This window comes from Elephas maximus, chromosome 13 (genome assembly GCF_024166365.1).
Source record: "Elephas maximus indicus isolate mEleMax1 chromosome 13, mEleMax1 primary haplotype, whole genome shotgun sequence".
Lineage (NCBI taxonomy): Eukaryota > Metazoa > Chordata > Mammalia > Proboscidea > Elephantidae > Elephas > Elephas maximus.
The window spans coordinates 93,726,412-93,745,327 of NC_064831.1; the positions used below are offsets into that span (position 1 = coordinate 93,726,412).

General features: G+C 38.8%; 1 protein-coding gene across 1 annotated transcript in view; it reads right to left on the reverse strand.

Moving 5' to 3' along the window:
- Window positions 1–2,419: 2,419 nt before the first annotated feature.
- TARS3 (threonyl-tRNA synthetase 3) overlaps window positions 2,420–18,916 on the reverse strand; it is a 103,993-nt gene continuing 87,496 nt past the window's right edge. Inside the window, exons 16-19 of the mRNA XM_049905777.1 lie at window positions 12,870–12,974; window positions 6,384–6,456; window positions 5,505–5,619; window positions 2,420–3,130 (exon numbers count right to left, since the gene is read on the reverse strand). Coding sequence (XP_049761734.1) covers window positions 2,982–3,130; window positions 5,505–5,619; window positions 6,384–6,456; window positions 12,870–12,974 — 442 coding nt within the window. The 3' untranslated portion in view covers window positions 2,420–2,981. The remainder of the gene's footprint in view (window positions 3,131–5,504; window positions 5,620–6,383; window positions 6,457–12,869; window positions 12,975–18,916) is intronic.

Here is an 18,916-nt window from a genome sequence, read left to right on the forward strand (position 1 = left end):
GAAGACATTCCAAGAGCCAGCAGATCTCAAGACTTCAAGGGACTGGGACAAGAGCCCTATGAGAAGAGCATTCAATGCATGGGCTTCTCCCTGGAGATGGCCAGCCTTGGGGATAGGAGCTGCACCCCATGCCAGCAGGCTCCCTGTGAACTCATATTTCCATCACAGCATACTCTGTACTGTGCTGTAGACATTTCTCTCTTCTTACCTACCTGCCACGAGAGCAGATTATTTGGGGGTTTCCTGACTTCCCATTCCCTCATGACCCTGTTTGATAAATTAAAAAAAATACACAAAATAGTGCCTGATACAAAATAAGTCCTCAAATATTTGCTTAAAAGATTATATTCCACAATTTGCCCCATATAGTGTATGGAAGGAATACACAGAGTCATTATACCAAAAAGAATTAGTCGATGTTCAACCATTTCAAGAGGTAGCATATGATGAGGAACCAATGGTACTGAAGGAAGATGTCCAAGCTGCTGTGAAGGCATTGGCGAAAAACAAGTCTCCAAGAACTGACAGACTATCAGTTGAGATGTTTCATTGAACTCATGCAGCGCTGGAAGTGCTCAGTCACCTATGCCAAGAAATATGGAAGACAGCTTCCTGGCCAACTGACTGGAAGAGAACCATATTTATGCCTATTCCCAAGAAAGGTGATCCAACTGAATTTGGAAATAATAGAACAATATCATTAATATCACACGCAAGCAAAATTTTGCTGCAGATCATTCAAAAACGGCTGCAGCAGTGTTTCGACAGGGAACTGCCAGTTTCAGAAGAGGACATGGAACCAGGGATATCATTGCTGATGTCAGATGGATCCTGACTGAAAGCAGAGAATACCAGAAGGATGTTTACCTGTGTTTTATTGACTATGCAAAGGCATTCAACTCTGTGGATCATAACAAATTACAGATAACATTGTGAAGAATGGGAATTCCAGAACACTTAATTATGCTCATGAGGAACTTCTACATGGATCAAGAGACAGTTGTTTGGACAGAACAAGGGGATACTACTGAGTGGTTTAAAGTCAGGAAAGGTGTGTGTCAGGGTTGTATCCTTTCACCATACCTATTCAATCTGTACGCTCAGCAGATAATCTGAGAAGCGAGACTATATGAAGAACAGGGCATCAGGATTGGAGGAAGATTCATTAACAACCTGCGTTAGGCAGATAACACAACCTTGCTTGCTGAAAGTGAAGAGGACTTGAAGCACTTACTAATGAAGATCAAAGACCACAGCCTTCAGTATGCATTACACCTCAGTAAAAAGAAAACAAAAATCCTCACAACTGGACCAGTGAGCAACATTATGATAAATGGAGAAAAGATTGAAGTTGTCAAGGATTTCATTTTACTTGGCTCCACAATCAACACCCATGGAAGCAGCAGTCAAGAAATCAAAAGACACATTGCATTGGGCAAATCTGCTGCAAAGGACCTCTTTAAAGTGTTGAAAAGCAAAGATGTCACCTTGAAGACCAAGGTGCACCTGACCCAAGCCATGATATTTTCAGTCACATCATATGCATGTGAAAGCTGGACAATGAGTAAGGACGATGGAAGAAGAATTGACACCTTTCAGTTGGGATGCTGGAGAATATTGAATATACCATGGACTGCTGAAAGAACAAACGAATCTGTCTTGGATGAAGTCCAACCAGAATGCTCCTCAGAAGCAAGGATGGCAAGACTGCATCTTACATTCTTTGGACATGTTGTCAGGAGGGATCAGTCCCTGGAGAAGGACATCATGCTTGATAAAGTACGGGGTCAGCAGAAAAGAGGAAGACCCTCAACGAGGTGGATTGACACAATGGCTGCAACAATGGGCTCAAGCATAACAACAACTGTAAGGATGGCGCAGGACCAGGCAGTGTTCCGTTAGTTTTGCATCAGGTCACCATGAGTGAAAACTTGACTCGCTGGCACCTAACAACAACAGCACTGTACAGCTCTGATATATAATACTATTTTGTTTACCAACTGTTTTCACTGTCCATTTATTTCAGGAAGCTAACTATGTGTGTTGAAGGAGAGAGCATGTCTTGAATTTATTTTGAATGCCACAGTACCTAACCAAATAAATACTTCTTGATTGGTAGCTAAATTCTCTATTGACATAAAGGCTTTTTAATTAAGGTATTCTTCTTTTCACAGTTAAAATCTGAAATTCATCTGAGTCTATAAATAGTAGATTATCATTCCATCAAAAAAGGTAATTTAAGTCTAGGTGAGCAGCTTATTGTGGTATAAGCCCAAAGCTGAATCATTGGAAGTGCCATATGATGCATTTTATTTGGGAATATATTTTTTCTAAAGATGAACAAGGCTCAATTATGAATTAGAAGCATTAAAACAGCAACTCATAAGCTACAGTGCAAACAACAGTAGATTCCACAACACTGAATTTCTTTGATGTTTAGAGCTCTTTGTCAGTAATCCAATACTTAGTACTAGCTTCTTTGTGGTTATTGGTTAGTTAAAACAAATCAAGCAATGATTCCAATTTGGGAGATAAAGTTTACAGTGTGAGTTTTTGTAAAAACAACCATAAAAATACCTGAGACATAATGTTATTAGAAAATAAGATTTTTCCCCCATATTCAAAACAACTTTGCAGATTTTTATTTGAAGCCTGTCTTTTGAAAATCATAAATATTAGCAATAACATAATCCTCATTTCCTAGTATTTCCCCCTTTCAATGATAACATTTTCCTATTTCAGTCTCTCAAGACATTGATTTCTTGAAAATGTCCCAAGCTTGTCCTCCTGAATTGTCCTCAGAGCACATCAGTGAATTAAACAGCTGGTTCATATCAGCTACTCATTCACTGTCTACTGTCTTCACCGTGCCCATCAGTGAGCCTAAAGTTCTTAGAAGTACTAACAGGTTAAATGGTTAAGAAAAATGCATTTTCAAGGGTCAAAACAAGTTCTACAGAAGTGAGTACAAGGAAAGGACTTCAGAAGTCTTCCTCTGCGTTCAGTGTACGTGAATTCTTGAGATTCTTCAATTTATCCATGGCAGAAGTCGCTGAAATCTCTCCATGAATTTTGTTGTCTCTCGTTCGAACATTTACAGCATTATTCATCTTTTCCTTTTCTCCAACCACTGCAGAAAAGGAAAGGAAATAAACATTTAGCAATTTAACCAGCAGTCCTGACACTGCATCTTATGAGTTGAGTTTTTCTTCAGAATTAATCACGAAATATCAATGAAATGACCATTAGGCTGATAACCCTCTGATTGTAAGTTTCTTGAGGGAAGGAATGACTTCTAACACCATCTCTCCACTGTCCAGTTGAAAGAACAGCTATTGTGGTCTTGGGGTGTAAATAGGAGTTGCTGTTCTCATACAGGAGCCCTGGTGGTGCAGTGGTTAAGAGCTTGGCTGCTAACCAAAAGGTTGGCAGTCTGGATCCACTAGCCACACCTGGAAACCCTACTCTGTTCTGTAGGGTGGCTATGAGTTGGAACCAACTTGATGGCAGTGGTTTTTTCTTGTTGTTGTTGTTCTCTTACAAGGAGCTCTGGTGGTGCAATGGTTAAGTACTCAGCTGCTAACCGAAAGGTGGGTGGTTCGAAGCTACCAGCCATTCCATGGGAGAAGGATGTGGCAGCCTGCTTCAGTAAAGATTTGCAGCCTTGTAAACCCTAAGGGGCAGCTATACTCTGTCCTATAGTCACTATAAGTTGGAATCAACTTGATGGCAGTGGGTTTTTTTGGGATTCTCTTACAGAGTTCCAGAGTGGTGCAAATGGCTAATGCACTTGACTACTACCTGTAAGGTCCACCCAGAGGCACGTCAGAGGAGAGGCCTGGTAATCCACTTCCAAAAAACCAGCCATTGGAAACTCCACAGAGAATGGTTCTACGGCGACCAGGAGTCAGAAATGACTTGACAGGAACTTTTTTTTTTTAATTCTCTTACAGACCCCCTTGACTCTACCTGGCACGCTTGATGAGTCAAGGGGTAGACATCAGACCGATGCCAGGCCAACTGGAATTTTCTGGAATGTAGGTTAAAAGTTTGTTCTCTCTAGTGGCCCATACGGAGCCCTGGTATCACAGTGGTTAAGCACTTGGCTGCTAACCCAAAGGTCAGCAGTTCAAACCTGTAAGCTGTATTGCCAGAGAAAAGACCTGGCAATCTGTCCCCATAAAGATTACAGGCTAGGAAACCCTAAGGAGCAGTTCTACTCTGTCCTATAGGTCACTATGAGTTGGAATCAATGCAACCAGAACAGGTTGGGTTGTGACCTGTACTGAGAGATGATGCAGGAATCTGCAGCCATGTTTCTTGCCATGTGAAAGAAAGAAATTGGTCAACGGTAAGGGGAATAAAATAGATATTTATGCCCCAAGAATATTTTATTTTTTCACCTAAATTCTTTCAATCATTCTAAATTTGCAATCTTTTCCATTCATTGGTGTCATGGATTGAATTATGACCCACAAAAATGTGTGTATCAACTTGGTTAGGCCGTGATTCCCAGTACTGTGTGGTTGTCCTCCATTTTGTGGTTTTAGTTTTATGTTAAGAGGATTAGGGTGGGATTATAACACCACCCCTTACTCAGGTCACCTCCCTGATCCAATGTAAAGGGGAGTTTCCCTGGGGTGTGGCCTGTACCACCTTTTCTCTCTCAAGAGATAAAAGGAAAGGGAAACAAACAGAGTTGGGGACCTCATATCACCAAGAAAGCAGTGCCGGGAGGGGAGCAGTGTGCATCCTTTAGACCCAGGGTCCCTGCATGAAGAAGCTCCCAGTCTAGGGGAACACAGAGAGAGAAAGCCTTCCCCTGGTGCTGATGCCCTGACTTTGGACTTTTAGCCTACTTTACTGTGAGAAAATAAACTTCCCTTTGTTAAAGCAATCTACTTGTGGTATTTCTGTTATAGCAGCACTAGATGACTAAGACAATTGGTTTAATTCCAAAGATTTCTAAAACCAAAAAACCAAACCCGTTGCTGTCAATTCCGACTCACAGCCAACCCTATAGGACAGAGTAAAACTGCCCCATAGGGTTTCGAAGGAATGGCTGGTGGATTTGAACTGCCAACCTTTTGGTTAGCAGCTAAGCTCTTAACCACTGCATCACAGAGCTCTGGCAAAGATTTCTAATGTGTACCAAAAGAAACAAGGAAAAACAGAGCTGACATATGGCTGAAACATAAGGAGTTTAATTCTACTGATGAGATATTTTCACATCTTTTTTTTTTTTCAGTGTTGGTTTGAGATATTATTTGCTGTTGCAAATCATACTATACAACAGGTTCATGTGAAACTTTATAACCTTCTGGCAAATAACAAAGAGTTCTTAGGAACAGCTAACCCAGGGATACCACAGACTCCTTTTGTGTATAAGTGTTAAACAAAATTATGATAATCAAGAAGTTATATAATATTCCTTATTTTATTAGTATCTTGGAATTACAGTGGGAAAAAAGGCGTTAAGAAAAATATGTAAAAATTTAAATTACCCAAAATAAAATTATACTGAGCCAGCTGCGCATTTCGTATTTTCTTATTTAGTGTACAACTATCATCTAAATCAACGTCAGCCATAAATCCTTCTTCAAAAAATTCACTGGATACCTAGAAGAAAATAAAGCACTTATCACTACATTATTTGTGGTAGCCAGCCTTCAAGATGACCCCAATGTTCCCCGCCTCCTGGTGTTCACACCCCGTGTAGTTCCCCTGTTCCCTCCACATAGGACAGAGTTGGTCTGTGTGACCAACAGAAAGGGGCCGAAGTGAGAGTGTGTCACTTCTGAGATGAGGTTATAAAAACTGCAGCTTCTGTCTCTCAGCTGTGGTAAACCACCTGCCAGGCTGTGAAGACGCTTGAGCAGACTATGGAGATCCCCGTGTGCTGAAGAACTAAAGTATCTGGGCAATGGCCAGTGAGGATCTGAGGCCTGCCAACAACGGTGTGACTGAGTCCGAGGTGTCTGCAGCCTTGTCCAACAGCTTCACAACCTCATGGGAGACCCTGAGCCAGAATCAACCAGCTAAGCTGCTCCCAGATTCCTGACTCAGTTTTGTGATAATCTGTTATGCAGCAAGAGATAATAAAGCATTCTTCCCTAACAGAGCCATGTGAGAAAGAGTATTTAAATATGAGATGTTTAAAACACCAATTTTTCAAAAACATAAACAATATAGTTACGATACAGCTACACAGCCACTCAAACCAGACTAAAGGTGTTACTCCCTATTACTGAACATATGGGTTGTTAAATTAATGTGTCAGTTATTCCGTATCTTAAAGTATGAATGACATTCCAAGTCAATGATCTCCACAGAATATAAACCAAGATTATTAGGTACTGCTCTTTAAACGTCTCTGCTTTTACCTGAAGTGCGTATTTTTCACAAGTTGGCCCCACAGGGATGACCATTACCTGACGAGGAGACAGCCAGAAAGGCCTGAAAAAAATATAAAATATGTATTTTCAAAATCTAATGATGACCACTTATTACGTGATTAAAAATAAGTTTTTTTTTTTTTTTAAACTCCACAAGAGAGTAGTTTCAGTAGAGTGATGAGGAAGAAAACCAAACTACATTAAAAGATAAAACATAGTAAGGTAGATAAAGGGGGAAATTGCAAATTTTGATTGGAAAAGGTAGGGAAGAATGGATTGGCAGACAGATAGAAGGACTAAACCTGCGCTTAGCATACAAACCAGCAATTGCACTCCTGAGCATTTGTCTCAGAGACGTGAAGACTACACAAAAATATGTCCACAAATGCTCCCAGCAGCTTTACCTGTAATAGCCAAAAACTGGAAAGACCCCAAATGTCCTTCAACAGGTGGATGGTTTAACAAACTGTAGTAATTTAAGAATAAATATATAAAAACATATATTCCCTGGAATTACTGATCAGCGATAAAAAGGAACAAATCACTGATATAACAACTTGGCTGAAACTCAAGGCAATTATGTTGAGTGAAAAAAGCCAATCTCAAAAGGTTGCAAACTGTATGATTCCATTTATGCATCATTCTTGAAATGACAAAATGATGGCGGTGGACAGAAGATTAGTGATTGCCAGGAGTTAGGGACGAGGGTGGGTAGAGGATGTGTGACAATAAAAAGGACAGCATGAAGGACCCTTGTAGTGATAGAACTTTCAGGTATCTTGACTGGCGGTGGTCACACAAATCTATACATGCCATAGATTTTCCACACACACACAAATGAGTGCGTGTAAAATTGATAAAATTTGAATAACACTGGTGGATTGTACTTCCTGGTTGCGATACTATATAAAGTTTTACAAGATGTGACTATTGGGGAAAAGTGGGTAAAGGTACACTAGACCTTTCTGTATTATTTGTTACAACTGCATGTGAACCTAAAATTATAACAAAATGTTTAATTAGAAATAAAGAAGGAAGGTGGGTACAAGCAATGTTTGTTATAGGAAACGCTTGCCTTTTTCTTCATCATAATGAGTATTTAATTGAAGCTGGAAGGAAATGCAATGGGGACTATTACAAGATAGCACTTTATGAAGGTATATATTTATTCTTAAATTACAAAAGCAAAATAATAACTATGATAGAACACAGAAGCATGGCATATAAAAATAGAAAATATTTCCTTCTGACCACTGTCCTCACTCCACCCCCAGTCCTACTCCCCACCCAACACTGAGGGGGATGTCCATGTTGCTGAGCCTTTGCATGACCTATATTCCTGCCTGAGTGGTCACTTTGTTCATGACCCACTGAGTAAGGCAGGAAAGAGGCTGGCAAGAACAACAGAATGGGTCATCTTGTATCTGAATATTGAAAACCTCCATAGTGAGGGCCTTTTGATGGGCAATACCACCTTCATGACCATTCTCAGTAATCAGCCACATTCCTCTTCCCAAATCTACTTGTCATCTATTTTTCAATCTAATCACTTTTAAATCTCTGACCTCGTGACCAAAGTGGTAACCAGAACCCACGCATCAGTGTAACTCCATGCCTCTGGCCATTTTTTCTTCCAGGCAAAGAGGACTGACTATAAGATGTACCACTCAAAATTCTACACTCAAAAGACACAAGGAAAGTATTAGTCCAAAGGGCTAACAGACCACATGAATCACAGCCTGCACCAGCCTGAGCCCAGAAGAACTAGATGGTATGTGGCTACCACCATTGACTGCTCTGACGCAGATCACAATAGAGGGTCCCAGACAGAGCAGGAGAAAAACATGGAATGAAATTCAAATTCACGGAAACAAACAAACAAACAAACCAGACTTATTGGTCTGAGACTGGAGGAACCTCCTGAGACTATGGCCCCCAGACACTCGGCTAATTCAGAACTGAAGCCACCCTTGAAGTCTACCTTTTAGCCAAAGATTACACAGGCCTACAAAACAAATAATAATACACATGTGGAACAAGCTTCTTAGTTAATTAAGTATACGAGACCAAATGGGCCACACCTGCCCAAAATCAAAGACAAGAAGGCAGGAAGGGACAGGAAAATTGGATGAATGGACACAGAGAACCCAGGTTGGAAAGAGAAACGGGGTGAGTGCTGGCACATTGCAGGAACTGCAACCAATGTCAAAACAATTTGTGTACAAATTTTTGAATGAAAAACTACTTTGCGCTGTAAACTTTCACCTAGAACACAATAAAATTTTTAAAAATCTGCAATCGAGGACATTTCCTTTCCCCGCTGTTATTCTGTGCTGCTGTAGCCATCCTCTTTGGGTTGATGCCAGCATATTGTTCAGGGTCATTTTTAAACCAGGTCTGCATGTGTTCCTCCTAAGTCCATGGTCACAGGGAATCCTCATGAGATAAACAATTTGAGTGAAGGAGAGAAGAGATGGCCATACAGCAAAAGGAGGTACCCTGGCAGTGTGGACCTTGTATTTTTCAGACAACTAGATCTTTGAAGGTCTTGAAATAGGTGAAAGGATAACTGAGTGCCCAAAAAGGTAAGTGGTACAGTAGTATGCCACTATGTCTTTTATTCTTTGATATGATAAATGTAACAAGAATTGTTTATTTGCTGTTTGGATACCTGCTAATTACAAGACAGGAGCCTCTAATTTTTTTCTACTAATTTTATCTTTTGAGACATGATTCTTCAGAAAAATAGACAAAAAGTAATTCAAAATGAATCAAGGACCTAAATGTTGTATCTAAAAACACAGCTCTTGGAAGAGAATGTAGGGGAGAAGCTTTGGGACCTAATTTTTTTCAGTGATAGGTTATCAAACATAACAAATACATGAGCAACAGAAAACAAAATGGGTTCCTGAAACATCTCATAAAAGTTAGACACTTATGTTCATCAAAAGACTAAAGAGATAATCTATTGAATTGGGGGGAAAAATCTTACAACAGATAAAAGTCTAATGTCTAAAATATGTAGAAAACTTTTACAACTTAACAACAAAAAGACAACTCAGTCAAAAACTGGGCAAAGGACATGAACAGAAACTTCACAAAAGAGGACTTTCAAATGGCCAACAAAAACACGAAAAAATGCTCAACATCATTAGCCATCAGAGAAGTGCAAATCAAAACCAAAATGAGGTACCATTGCACCCCCACTAGGATGGCTAAGATAAAAAACAAAACGAGCAAAAAAAAAAAAAAAAAAGGAAAATAACAAGTGTTGGCGGGGATGTGGAAAAACTGGAACTCTCATCCATTGCTGGTGTCAATGCAAAATGGTACCCCCCATTGTGGAAAACAGTCTGGTGATTCCTCAAAAAACTAGAGGTAGAGCTGCCATAATACCCAGCAATTCCACTCCTGGGTACATACCCTAGAGATCTAACGGAAGTGACACGAACAGACATATGCACACCTATGCTCATTGCAGCATATAGTAGCCAAAGGATGGAAACAGCCTAAGTACTGAATGGATAAGTAAAATGTGGTACATACACACAATGGAATACTACTCAGCTACAAAGAGTTCCTAAAACTGTCTTGCAATGTGGATGAATTTGGGAGACATTATGTTGAGTGAAATAAGTCAATCACACACACACACACAAAAACCCAATATTGTATGTTCTCACTTTTATGATATGCAATGAGTAGGTAAGTGTACAGAAATTTATATTCCTTAGTGGTTACCAGTGGTGGGGAAACCGGTGGTGGGGAGGAGAGGGAAAAAGGCAGAAGTACTTTCTAGGTAGCAGTCATTTTTTTGCTTACAGAAATGGGACCCAATATGGATGAAGTTTGCACAGCATGACTAACGCGACTGATGTCAAGAAGCTGTACATGGGGAAGAGGAATAAATGGGCAAATGCTAGGTTATTTTTTTTTAGTAATTTGATTTATTTTGTTGTTGTTGAGAATATACACAGCAAAACATATACCAACTCAACAGTTTCTACACGCACAATTCAGTGATATTGCTTACATTCTTCCTGTTGCACAACCATTCTCACCCTCCTTTTCTGAGCTGTTCCCCCCTCATGAACGTAAATTCACTGCCCCCTAGGCTTCTATTTAATCTTTCAAGTTGCTGTTGTCAATTTGATCCCATATCGTTTTTAAAAGAGTATAATAATCAAGGCAGACACTTTTTACTAGTTAAGCTAATCTATTGTTCGGTTCTAAGATGACTTCAGGGGATATTTTTGGTTTAAGTTTAAAGATTATCTCAGGGCAATAGGTTCAGGGGTTCATTCACCCTCCATGGCTCCAGGAAGTCCAGAATCCATGAAAATTTGAAATTCTGTCTGCATTTTCCCCTTTTTGATCAGGATTCTTCTATGAAATCTGTGATGAAAATGTTCAGTAATGGTAGCTGAGCACCATACAGTTCTTCTGATCTCATGGCAAAGGTGGCAGTTGTCCATGGAGGCAATTAGCCACATATTCTGTGTCCTCCTATGCCTGACTCTCCTTCTTTCTCTGTTGCTCCAGGTGAATAGAGACCAATCATTGGGCCTTGGATGGCCACTTGCAAGCTTTTAAGACCCCAGGCACTATGCATCAAACTAGGAGGTAGAACAGAAGCACTAAACATGTTATTAGTCCAGTTAACTGGGGTGTCCCATGAAACCATGACCCTAAAACTCCAAATCAAGAATCCAGATCCCATAAGGTGTTTGGTTGTACAAAGGCAGGCTCTGCAGCTACTTTTTTTTTTTTTTTTGTCATTGTTGTAAATATATCTATCACACAACTTTTGCCAATTCAGCTTTTTACAAGTGTGTAACTTATTGACAGCAATGAACAATATCAGCTGTGCAAACCTACCCTTAAGCAATGAGATTTTTGCATCACTGTTAAGCCCCCATCTTCCTCCTTCCTCCCACCCCTGGTAACCACTAATAAACTTTGTCCCCTACACATTTGCCTTTTCTTGTCTTTTTATACAAGTGAGGTCATACAATATTTATCCTATTGTGATTGGCTTATTTTGCTCAGCATAACGTCTTCAAGCTCCATCCATAGTGTAGCATGTATCGAGACTTCATTTTTCCTACTTTCTGAGTTGTATTTCATTGTATGTACCACATTTTCTTTATCATCTGTTGATGAGCATTTAGGTTGTTTCCACCTTTTGGTGCTGCAATGCACACTGATATACAAGTCTGGGTCTGAGTCTCTGCTTTCAAGTCTTTTGGGTATTGCTGGAGTGGAATTGCTGGGTCATATGGTAGTTCTATTTTTAGTTTTTTGAGGAACCACCACACTGTTTTCCATAATGGCTTACTATTTTGCATTCCCAACATCTTCGCCAAAATTTGTTTTTTTTTTTTTAATCTTAGCCATCCTAGTGGAAGTGAAATGGTATCTCATGGTGAATTTGATTTGCATCTCTCTGATGGCTAAAGATGCTGAGCATCTTTTCTTGTGATTGGTGGCCATTTCAGGTTGTATACGGTTTTGCAACAATAACAACCCCCCCCAAAAAAGAAGAGGGGCTACAGGTGCTAATACTAATTAGATACTACCAATCACCTCATGGGATTAGTTCTCTTTGTTTGGGGTCTAGGGCTGTGGTCTCATGGGATAATCCAGTCACTTCGCATAATATATTTCTTAAAGTTTATGTTCTACCTCCTAGTATGGTGAGTAGTCTCTGGGGCCTTAAAAGCTTACAAGCAGCCATCTGAGATACAACTATTGGTCGTTATTCGTCTGGAACAAAAGGGAAAGAGGGAAACTCAAGAATCAGAGAAGGAGCTAGATTATAAGACTAATTGTCTACATAAACCACTGCCTTTTCCACCTTGGGACCAGAAGAGTTCAATGATGCCTGGCTACCACTACTGAGTGTTCTGATCAGGAACACAATAGATGAGTCCTGATAAAAAGGCAGAAATTGTGGAACAGAACTTCTAATTCTTAAAAGAATTCACAATTACTAGACCTACTGTGGTCGGAGGAGTCCCTGAGACCATGGCCCTGAGTTACTCTTCAAACTTTGAATTGAAGCTGCCTCCCAATTAGAAGTCACTCTTAAAACAGGTAAGTTTAGCTCAAAGAGTAAAGACTGCCACCTTTAAGTTTGTTTTTTTTTTATTTAAATTATCTATATAAGACTATAGGATTGCTATAAGTAGGAATCAACTTGATGGCAACAGGTTTTATACTAAGACCAAAGGTTGAACAGCTACTCTAAAGCATAGATGAGAAGGTTGGGGGACACAAAGATTAAATAAATGGAAGTGAAAGAACTAGAACAGAAATAACGACAATGTTGACACAATATGAAGAAGGTAACCAACATCACTGATGATTATGTCTAGAAAATGAGCAATGGGAATGGGTTTTGCTGTGTACATTTTCACCAAAAAAAAAAAAAGGAATAATAGACATATAGCTTTTCTTTTCCATGTCACTTACCATTTACCCCCATAGTTTTCTGAAAGAATAGCTATCATTCTTTCCACTGATCCCAAAATGGCTCGATGTATGATCACAGGTCTCTTCTTATCATCCCCATCTTGACTAAAAAAATAAAAATGACACATTCAAATATTTTCTTAAGGCTTAGTAATGACTTTATTTTCTGACATTATATTTAATAGTTATTTTCCCAAACTAGGTAAAATGACAGACTCTTTATAAATCATCTTCAAGCATATAACATGCCATTTACTAGAAATGTTTTATCTTTCAAATTCTGATGTCTTTTATGAACCAATGTGAAACGAAATACTATTAAAATACTAGATAATAAGTAAAAGTATGTAGGAAAATCAAAGCAACATCAGATCACTATATTACAGCTCCACTGATTACCTTTGTTCAAACTACAGGCTAGATTAATTTACTGATATTGAGAGGGAATTCTACAAATCAGATTTTTTTTAAAAATTAACTTCATTTTGAAGACTGAGTTACTCCACTAGTACTTTACTGAACAGTTGTCAAAGACACTGGAAAAATTAAGAAAATAAGTTTCTGCATCCAAATTCTCATTTTATCATAAACGCTAAAGGTAATTCACGAGACAAATTGTTTTGTGAGTTTTAAAGGTAGAAAATGAAATATTAAAAAAAAAGCATTACTATAGTTAAGCTGAATATCATTTTAGATAAGCTGAATATTATTAAACATGTTTAATGATTATTTATATTTTTTATTCGTTAATTGCCTACTTGTACCCTTTGTCCATTTTCTACTGTTTTTTTTTTTTTTAGGGGGGGTGGGTAATTAATTTGTAAAGATTCTTTACATGTTGAGGAAATTAATTCATTTTCTAATATCTGTATTGAAAATACTTTTTCTACTTTTATTTATTTGTGTCTTATCTGTTTTGATACTATCTTTTGCTATCACAAGTTTTTACTTTTGGAGAAGTCAAATCTACCAGTCTCTTTCTTTAAGAATTTTAGCATTAATTTTAGCAAAGAAGGGATTTTCTCTCCCCAAGGTAATAAAGGAGATTCTCCTACATTTTCTCCTATTACTTTGATGATTTTTTAAAAGTATCTTTTATCCATATATAAATTTATATATATAGTGTATAATATGGAATTTCACATGTTCCCTCCAAATGGACAGTCGATTGTTCAATGTCTTTAATGAATAATTCACTCTCTCCCCATGGATTTGAAATCCTCATTTCTGATATACTTTATTCTCACCTAGGTCTATATTTGGGCTATAGTGCATCATTCATAAATAGCACTATTTTTTAATTAAAAAAATTATTGTGATACGTATCATCTGTTGCAAAGATTGATCAAAACATTTGTCTTGTTTAAAGAATAAATTTTTAAAACCGTGCTAAGAAATATAGCATTACCAATACCTCTAAAGCCTCCTGTGTACTCCTCCTCAGGCGTATCTCTCTTCTTCCCACCCTCACTGTTCTTTGTAGTTTCACTGCTGTTTCATTGTTAAGTAAACCCAGTAGCAAGTATAGGCACACCTAACTGTGTAATGTTGGTGCAGGATGGCCACTGCTGGGGGAAGGCTCCCCAGAGAAGAGGAGCTGGGTCATATTCTCTTCAGCTTCCCTGAGGGTTTTCAGGAGTCCCTTCTGGGGAGTCCATGAGTCCAGGGGAAGGCAGGCTCACTATGGTCAAGGCACCAGGCAGGGCTTGAAGTAGACCAGGTATAGATAATCCCACAGTAACACAGCCAGGGAAGTGGGCCAGCGTGTGCTGTCTGCTTCTGAGGTCACTGGCCAACCTCCAGCTCTCAGAGGAGGCACAGCAGGGTGCTTTGGGGGTGAAAGGGGTAGGTTCTTCTCACAGTATTTTGACTATAGATTCGATTTGTATTTTTGGATCTCTCTCTCTCCTTTGAACCTTATTTTTCTTTGTTTTGGTTTTTATTTGCTCAGAACAAGACTGCTTTATTTGCTACTCTTTTATTTTTAATACTTTTCATTAGAACATTGAAAATATACAAAAGTAGAAAAAATAGCATAATGAACTCCCATGTACCCTCTCTTAGCTTCACCAGATGTCAATTTATGGCCAACCTTGTTTAATCCAGATGCACCCCATTCCTGCCACTAACCACCACCATTCCCCAATAGGAAACCTCATTTTTCAAAATCTGTTCCAGGAGTCCATTGGTCAGATTCCCTTTATGGGCCTGAAACACTCCTGACAAGCACCTCATGTTTAATGACACCCCCTTCACTTGAGAAAATGATGGAAAAGGAAAACTGACTGTTGACTGTAATGAAGTAAGTCACCTCAAAATCTGTGCACACTTTTCTCAGAAAGACAAATTTTACCTTACTGCAATAAATGTAATATGTGATGTTTACAAAGTTCTTTTGACAAATTTTATCTAAAAATTGTGCCAGCTAGCTACTATTGAAAGACACATGCAAAACAAAGAAACAAACAAAAAAACAAATAGACTCATTCATTAAACCCACCTGAAGTGAGTTATAATTGGATAGCATCACTGCCAAGCATTTCTGCTAAGAACCGTTATAAACAGAGCAGCATCTCCCTTTGAAGCAGGATGCTCTACTGCAGACAAAATCCTCGTCTAGATTACACAAAAAGATTTGGGTGGAGGTGGGTGGCAGCTTGAGTCCACTCTTCATCTCATAAACTGAAACCAGTATGGTATCTTCCTGAATGTGTTATGTAATGATATTTTTGTGTAGGGAGTAAAAGAGAATCAGGATGACCCTTTCTCAGGTCCCTGGGCATCCAGAAATTTCTGTCTCATCATTTATTCTAAAAGAATTTAAATCAGGTCTAGCCTCAAGAAGGGCAAATAATGACATTAACTATGCTTACACAGCTATGATTTCAGATGAACATTATAATTAATGTCAAGTTCCCCCAATGATCCCAGTGGGATTTAGTTGGAATTACATTAGATTTACAGATAAGCTGGAAGAGAATATTGTCACAATATTAATTCTTCCAATTTTAAGAATGTGGTACAAATCTTAATTTAAACAAATCTTTTACAGCCTTTGATAACTTTTAATGATATATTTCAAATAAATACTACACATTTCACATTACATTTATTCCTTGTTGCTTCTGAAATGTTTTATTTCAGAAAATTGTAATAGTTTTTATCTCTTTTAAATATTTGTACATCTAGAACAATTTTAAGAAACAGTAGAAAAAATAGGTATATTTATCACTTCTCGCTATATTGAGACATTTATTCCTGTTCTCTAATAAATGTCTTTATGATAAAGGAAATCTCTGCCTCTGCATTCCACAGGAATGTACAGTATTGTTAAATTTTATCCAATGCCTTTCAGCATTGTTGAATGTAATGAATGGTAACAGTACATTTCTTTTTTTTTTTTTTTAAATTTTTATTAAGCTTCAAGTGAACATTTACCATTCCAATCAGTCTGTCACATGTAGGTTTACATACATCTTACTCCCTTCTCCCACTTGCTCTCCCCCTATTGAGGGAGCCCTTACAGTCTCTCGTTTCGTGCCAATTTTACCTTCTTCCCTCTCTCTCTATCTTCCCATCCCCCCTCCAGTCAAGAGTTGCCAACACACTCTCCCGTGTCCACCTGATTTAATTAGCTCACTCTTCATCAGTATCTCTCTCGCCCCCACTGACCAGTCCTTTTCATGCCTGATGATTTGTCTTCGGGGATGGTTCCTGTCCTGTGCCATCAGAAGTTCTGGGGAGCATTGTCTCTGGGATTCCTCTAGTCGCAATCATACCATTAGGTGTGGTCTTTTAATGAGAATTTGGGGTCTGCATCCCATTGGTCTCCCGCTCCCTCAGGAGTTGTCTGTTGTGTTCCCTGACAGGGCAGACATCGATTGTGGCCGGGCACCAACTAGTTCTTCTGGTCTCAGGATATTGTAAGTCTCTGGTTCAAGTGGCACTTTCTGTCTCTTGGGTTCTTAGTTGTCGTGTGACCTTGGTGTTCTTCCTTTGCCTTTGCTCCCGGTGGGTTGAGACCAATTAATGTATTTTAGATGGCTGCTTGTTGGCATTTAGGACCCCAGGTGCCACAATTCAAAGTGGGATGCAGAGTGTTTTCATAATAGAATTGTTTTGCCCATTGATTTAGAAGTCCTCTCAAACCAAGTTCCCCAGACCCCAGCCCCTGCTTCGCTATCCTTTGAAGCTTTCATTTTATCTCGGAAACCTCTTTACTTTTAATCCTGTCCAATTAGGCTGACCTTCCTTGTTTTGAGTGTTGTCTTTCCCTTCACCCAAAGCAGTTCCCATCTACAGATTGATCAATAAAAAGCCCTCTCCCTCCCTCCCTCCCTCCCCCCTTTGTAACCACAAAAGTATGTGTTCTTTTCCGTTTTTTCTATTTCTCAAGATCTTATAATAGTGGTCTTATACAATATTTGTCCTTTTGCAACTGACTCATTTCGCTCAGCATAATGCCTTCCAGATTCCTCCATGTTATGAAATGTTTCAGAGATTCGTCACTGTTCTTTATCGATGCGTAGTATTCCATTGTGTGAATATACCACAATTTATCTACCCATTCGTCCGTTGATGGACATCTTGGTTGCTTCCAGCTTTTTGCTATTGTAAACAGAGCTGCAATAAACATGGGTGTGCATATATCTGTTTGTGTGAAGGGTCTTGCATTTTTAGGGTATATTCCGAGGAGTGGGATTTCTGGGTTGTATGGTAGTTCTATTTCTAACTGTTTAAGATAACGCCAGATGGATTTCCAAAGTGGTTGTACCATTTTACAATCCCACCAGCAGTGTATGAGAGTTCCAGTCTCTCCGCAGCCTCTCCAACATTTATTATTTTGTGATTTTTGAATTAATGCCAGTCTAGTTGGTGTCAGATGGAATCTCATCGTAGTTTTAATTTGCATTTCTCTAATGACTAATGATCGAGAGCATTTTCTCATGTATCTGTTGGCTGCCTGAATATCTTCCTTAGTGAAATGTGTGTTCATATCCTTTGCCCACTTCTTGATTGGGTTGTTTGTCTTTTTGTGGTTGAGTTTTGACAGAATCATGTAGATTTTAGAGATCAGGCGCTGGTCTGAGATGTCATAGCTGAATATTCTTTCCCAGTCTGTAGGTGGTCTTTTTACTCTTTTGGTGAAGTCTTTAGATGAGCATAGGTGTTTGATTTTTAGGAGCTCCCAGTTATCTGGTTTCTCTTCATCATTTTTGGTAATGTTTTGTATTCTGTTTATGCCCTGTATTAGGGCTCCTAGGGTAGATCCTATTTTTTCTTCCATGATTTTTATCGTTTTAGTCTTTATGTTTAGGTCTTTGATCCACTTGGAGTTAGTTTTTGTGCATGGTGTGAGGTATGGGTCCTGTTTCATTCTTTTGCAAATGGATATCCAGGTATGCCAGCACCATTTGTTAAAAAGACTATTATTTCCCCAATTGACTGACACTGGTCCTTTGTCAAATATCAGCTGCTCATACGTGGATGGATTTATATCTGGATTCTCAATTCTGTTCCATTGGTCTATGTGCCTGTTGTTGTACCAGTACCAGGCTGTTTTGACTACTGTAGCTATATAATAGGTTCTGAAATCAGGTAGGGTGAGGCCTCCCACTTTCTTCTTCTTTTTCAGTAATGTTTTGCTTATCCGGGGGTTCTTTCCTTTCCATATGAAATTAGTGATTTGTTTCTCTATTCCCTTAAAGTATGACATTGGTATTTGGATTGGAAGTGCGTTGTATGTATAAATGGCTTTTGGTAGAATAGACATTTTTACTATGTTAAGTCTTCCTATCCATGAGCAGGGTATGTTTTTCCATTTAAGTGTGTCCTTTTGAATTTCTTGTAGCAGAGTTTTATAGTTTTCTTTGTATAGGTCTTTTACATCCTTGGTAAGATTTATTCCTAAGTATTTTATCTTCTTGGGGGCTACTGTGAATGGTATTGATTTGGTTATTTCCTCTTCGATGTTCTTTTTGTTGATGTAGAGGAATCCAAGTGATTTTTGTATGTTTATTTTGTATCCTGAGACTCTTCCAAACTCT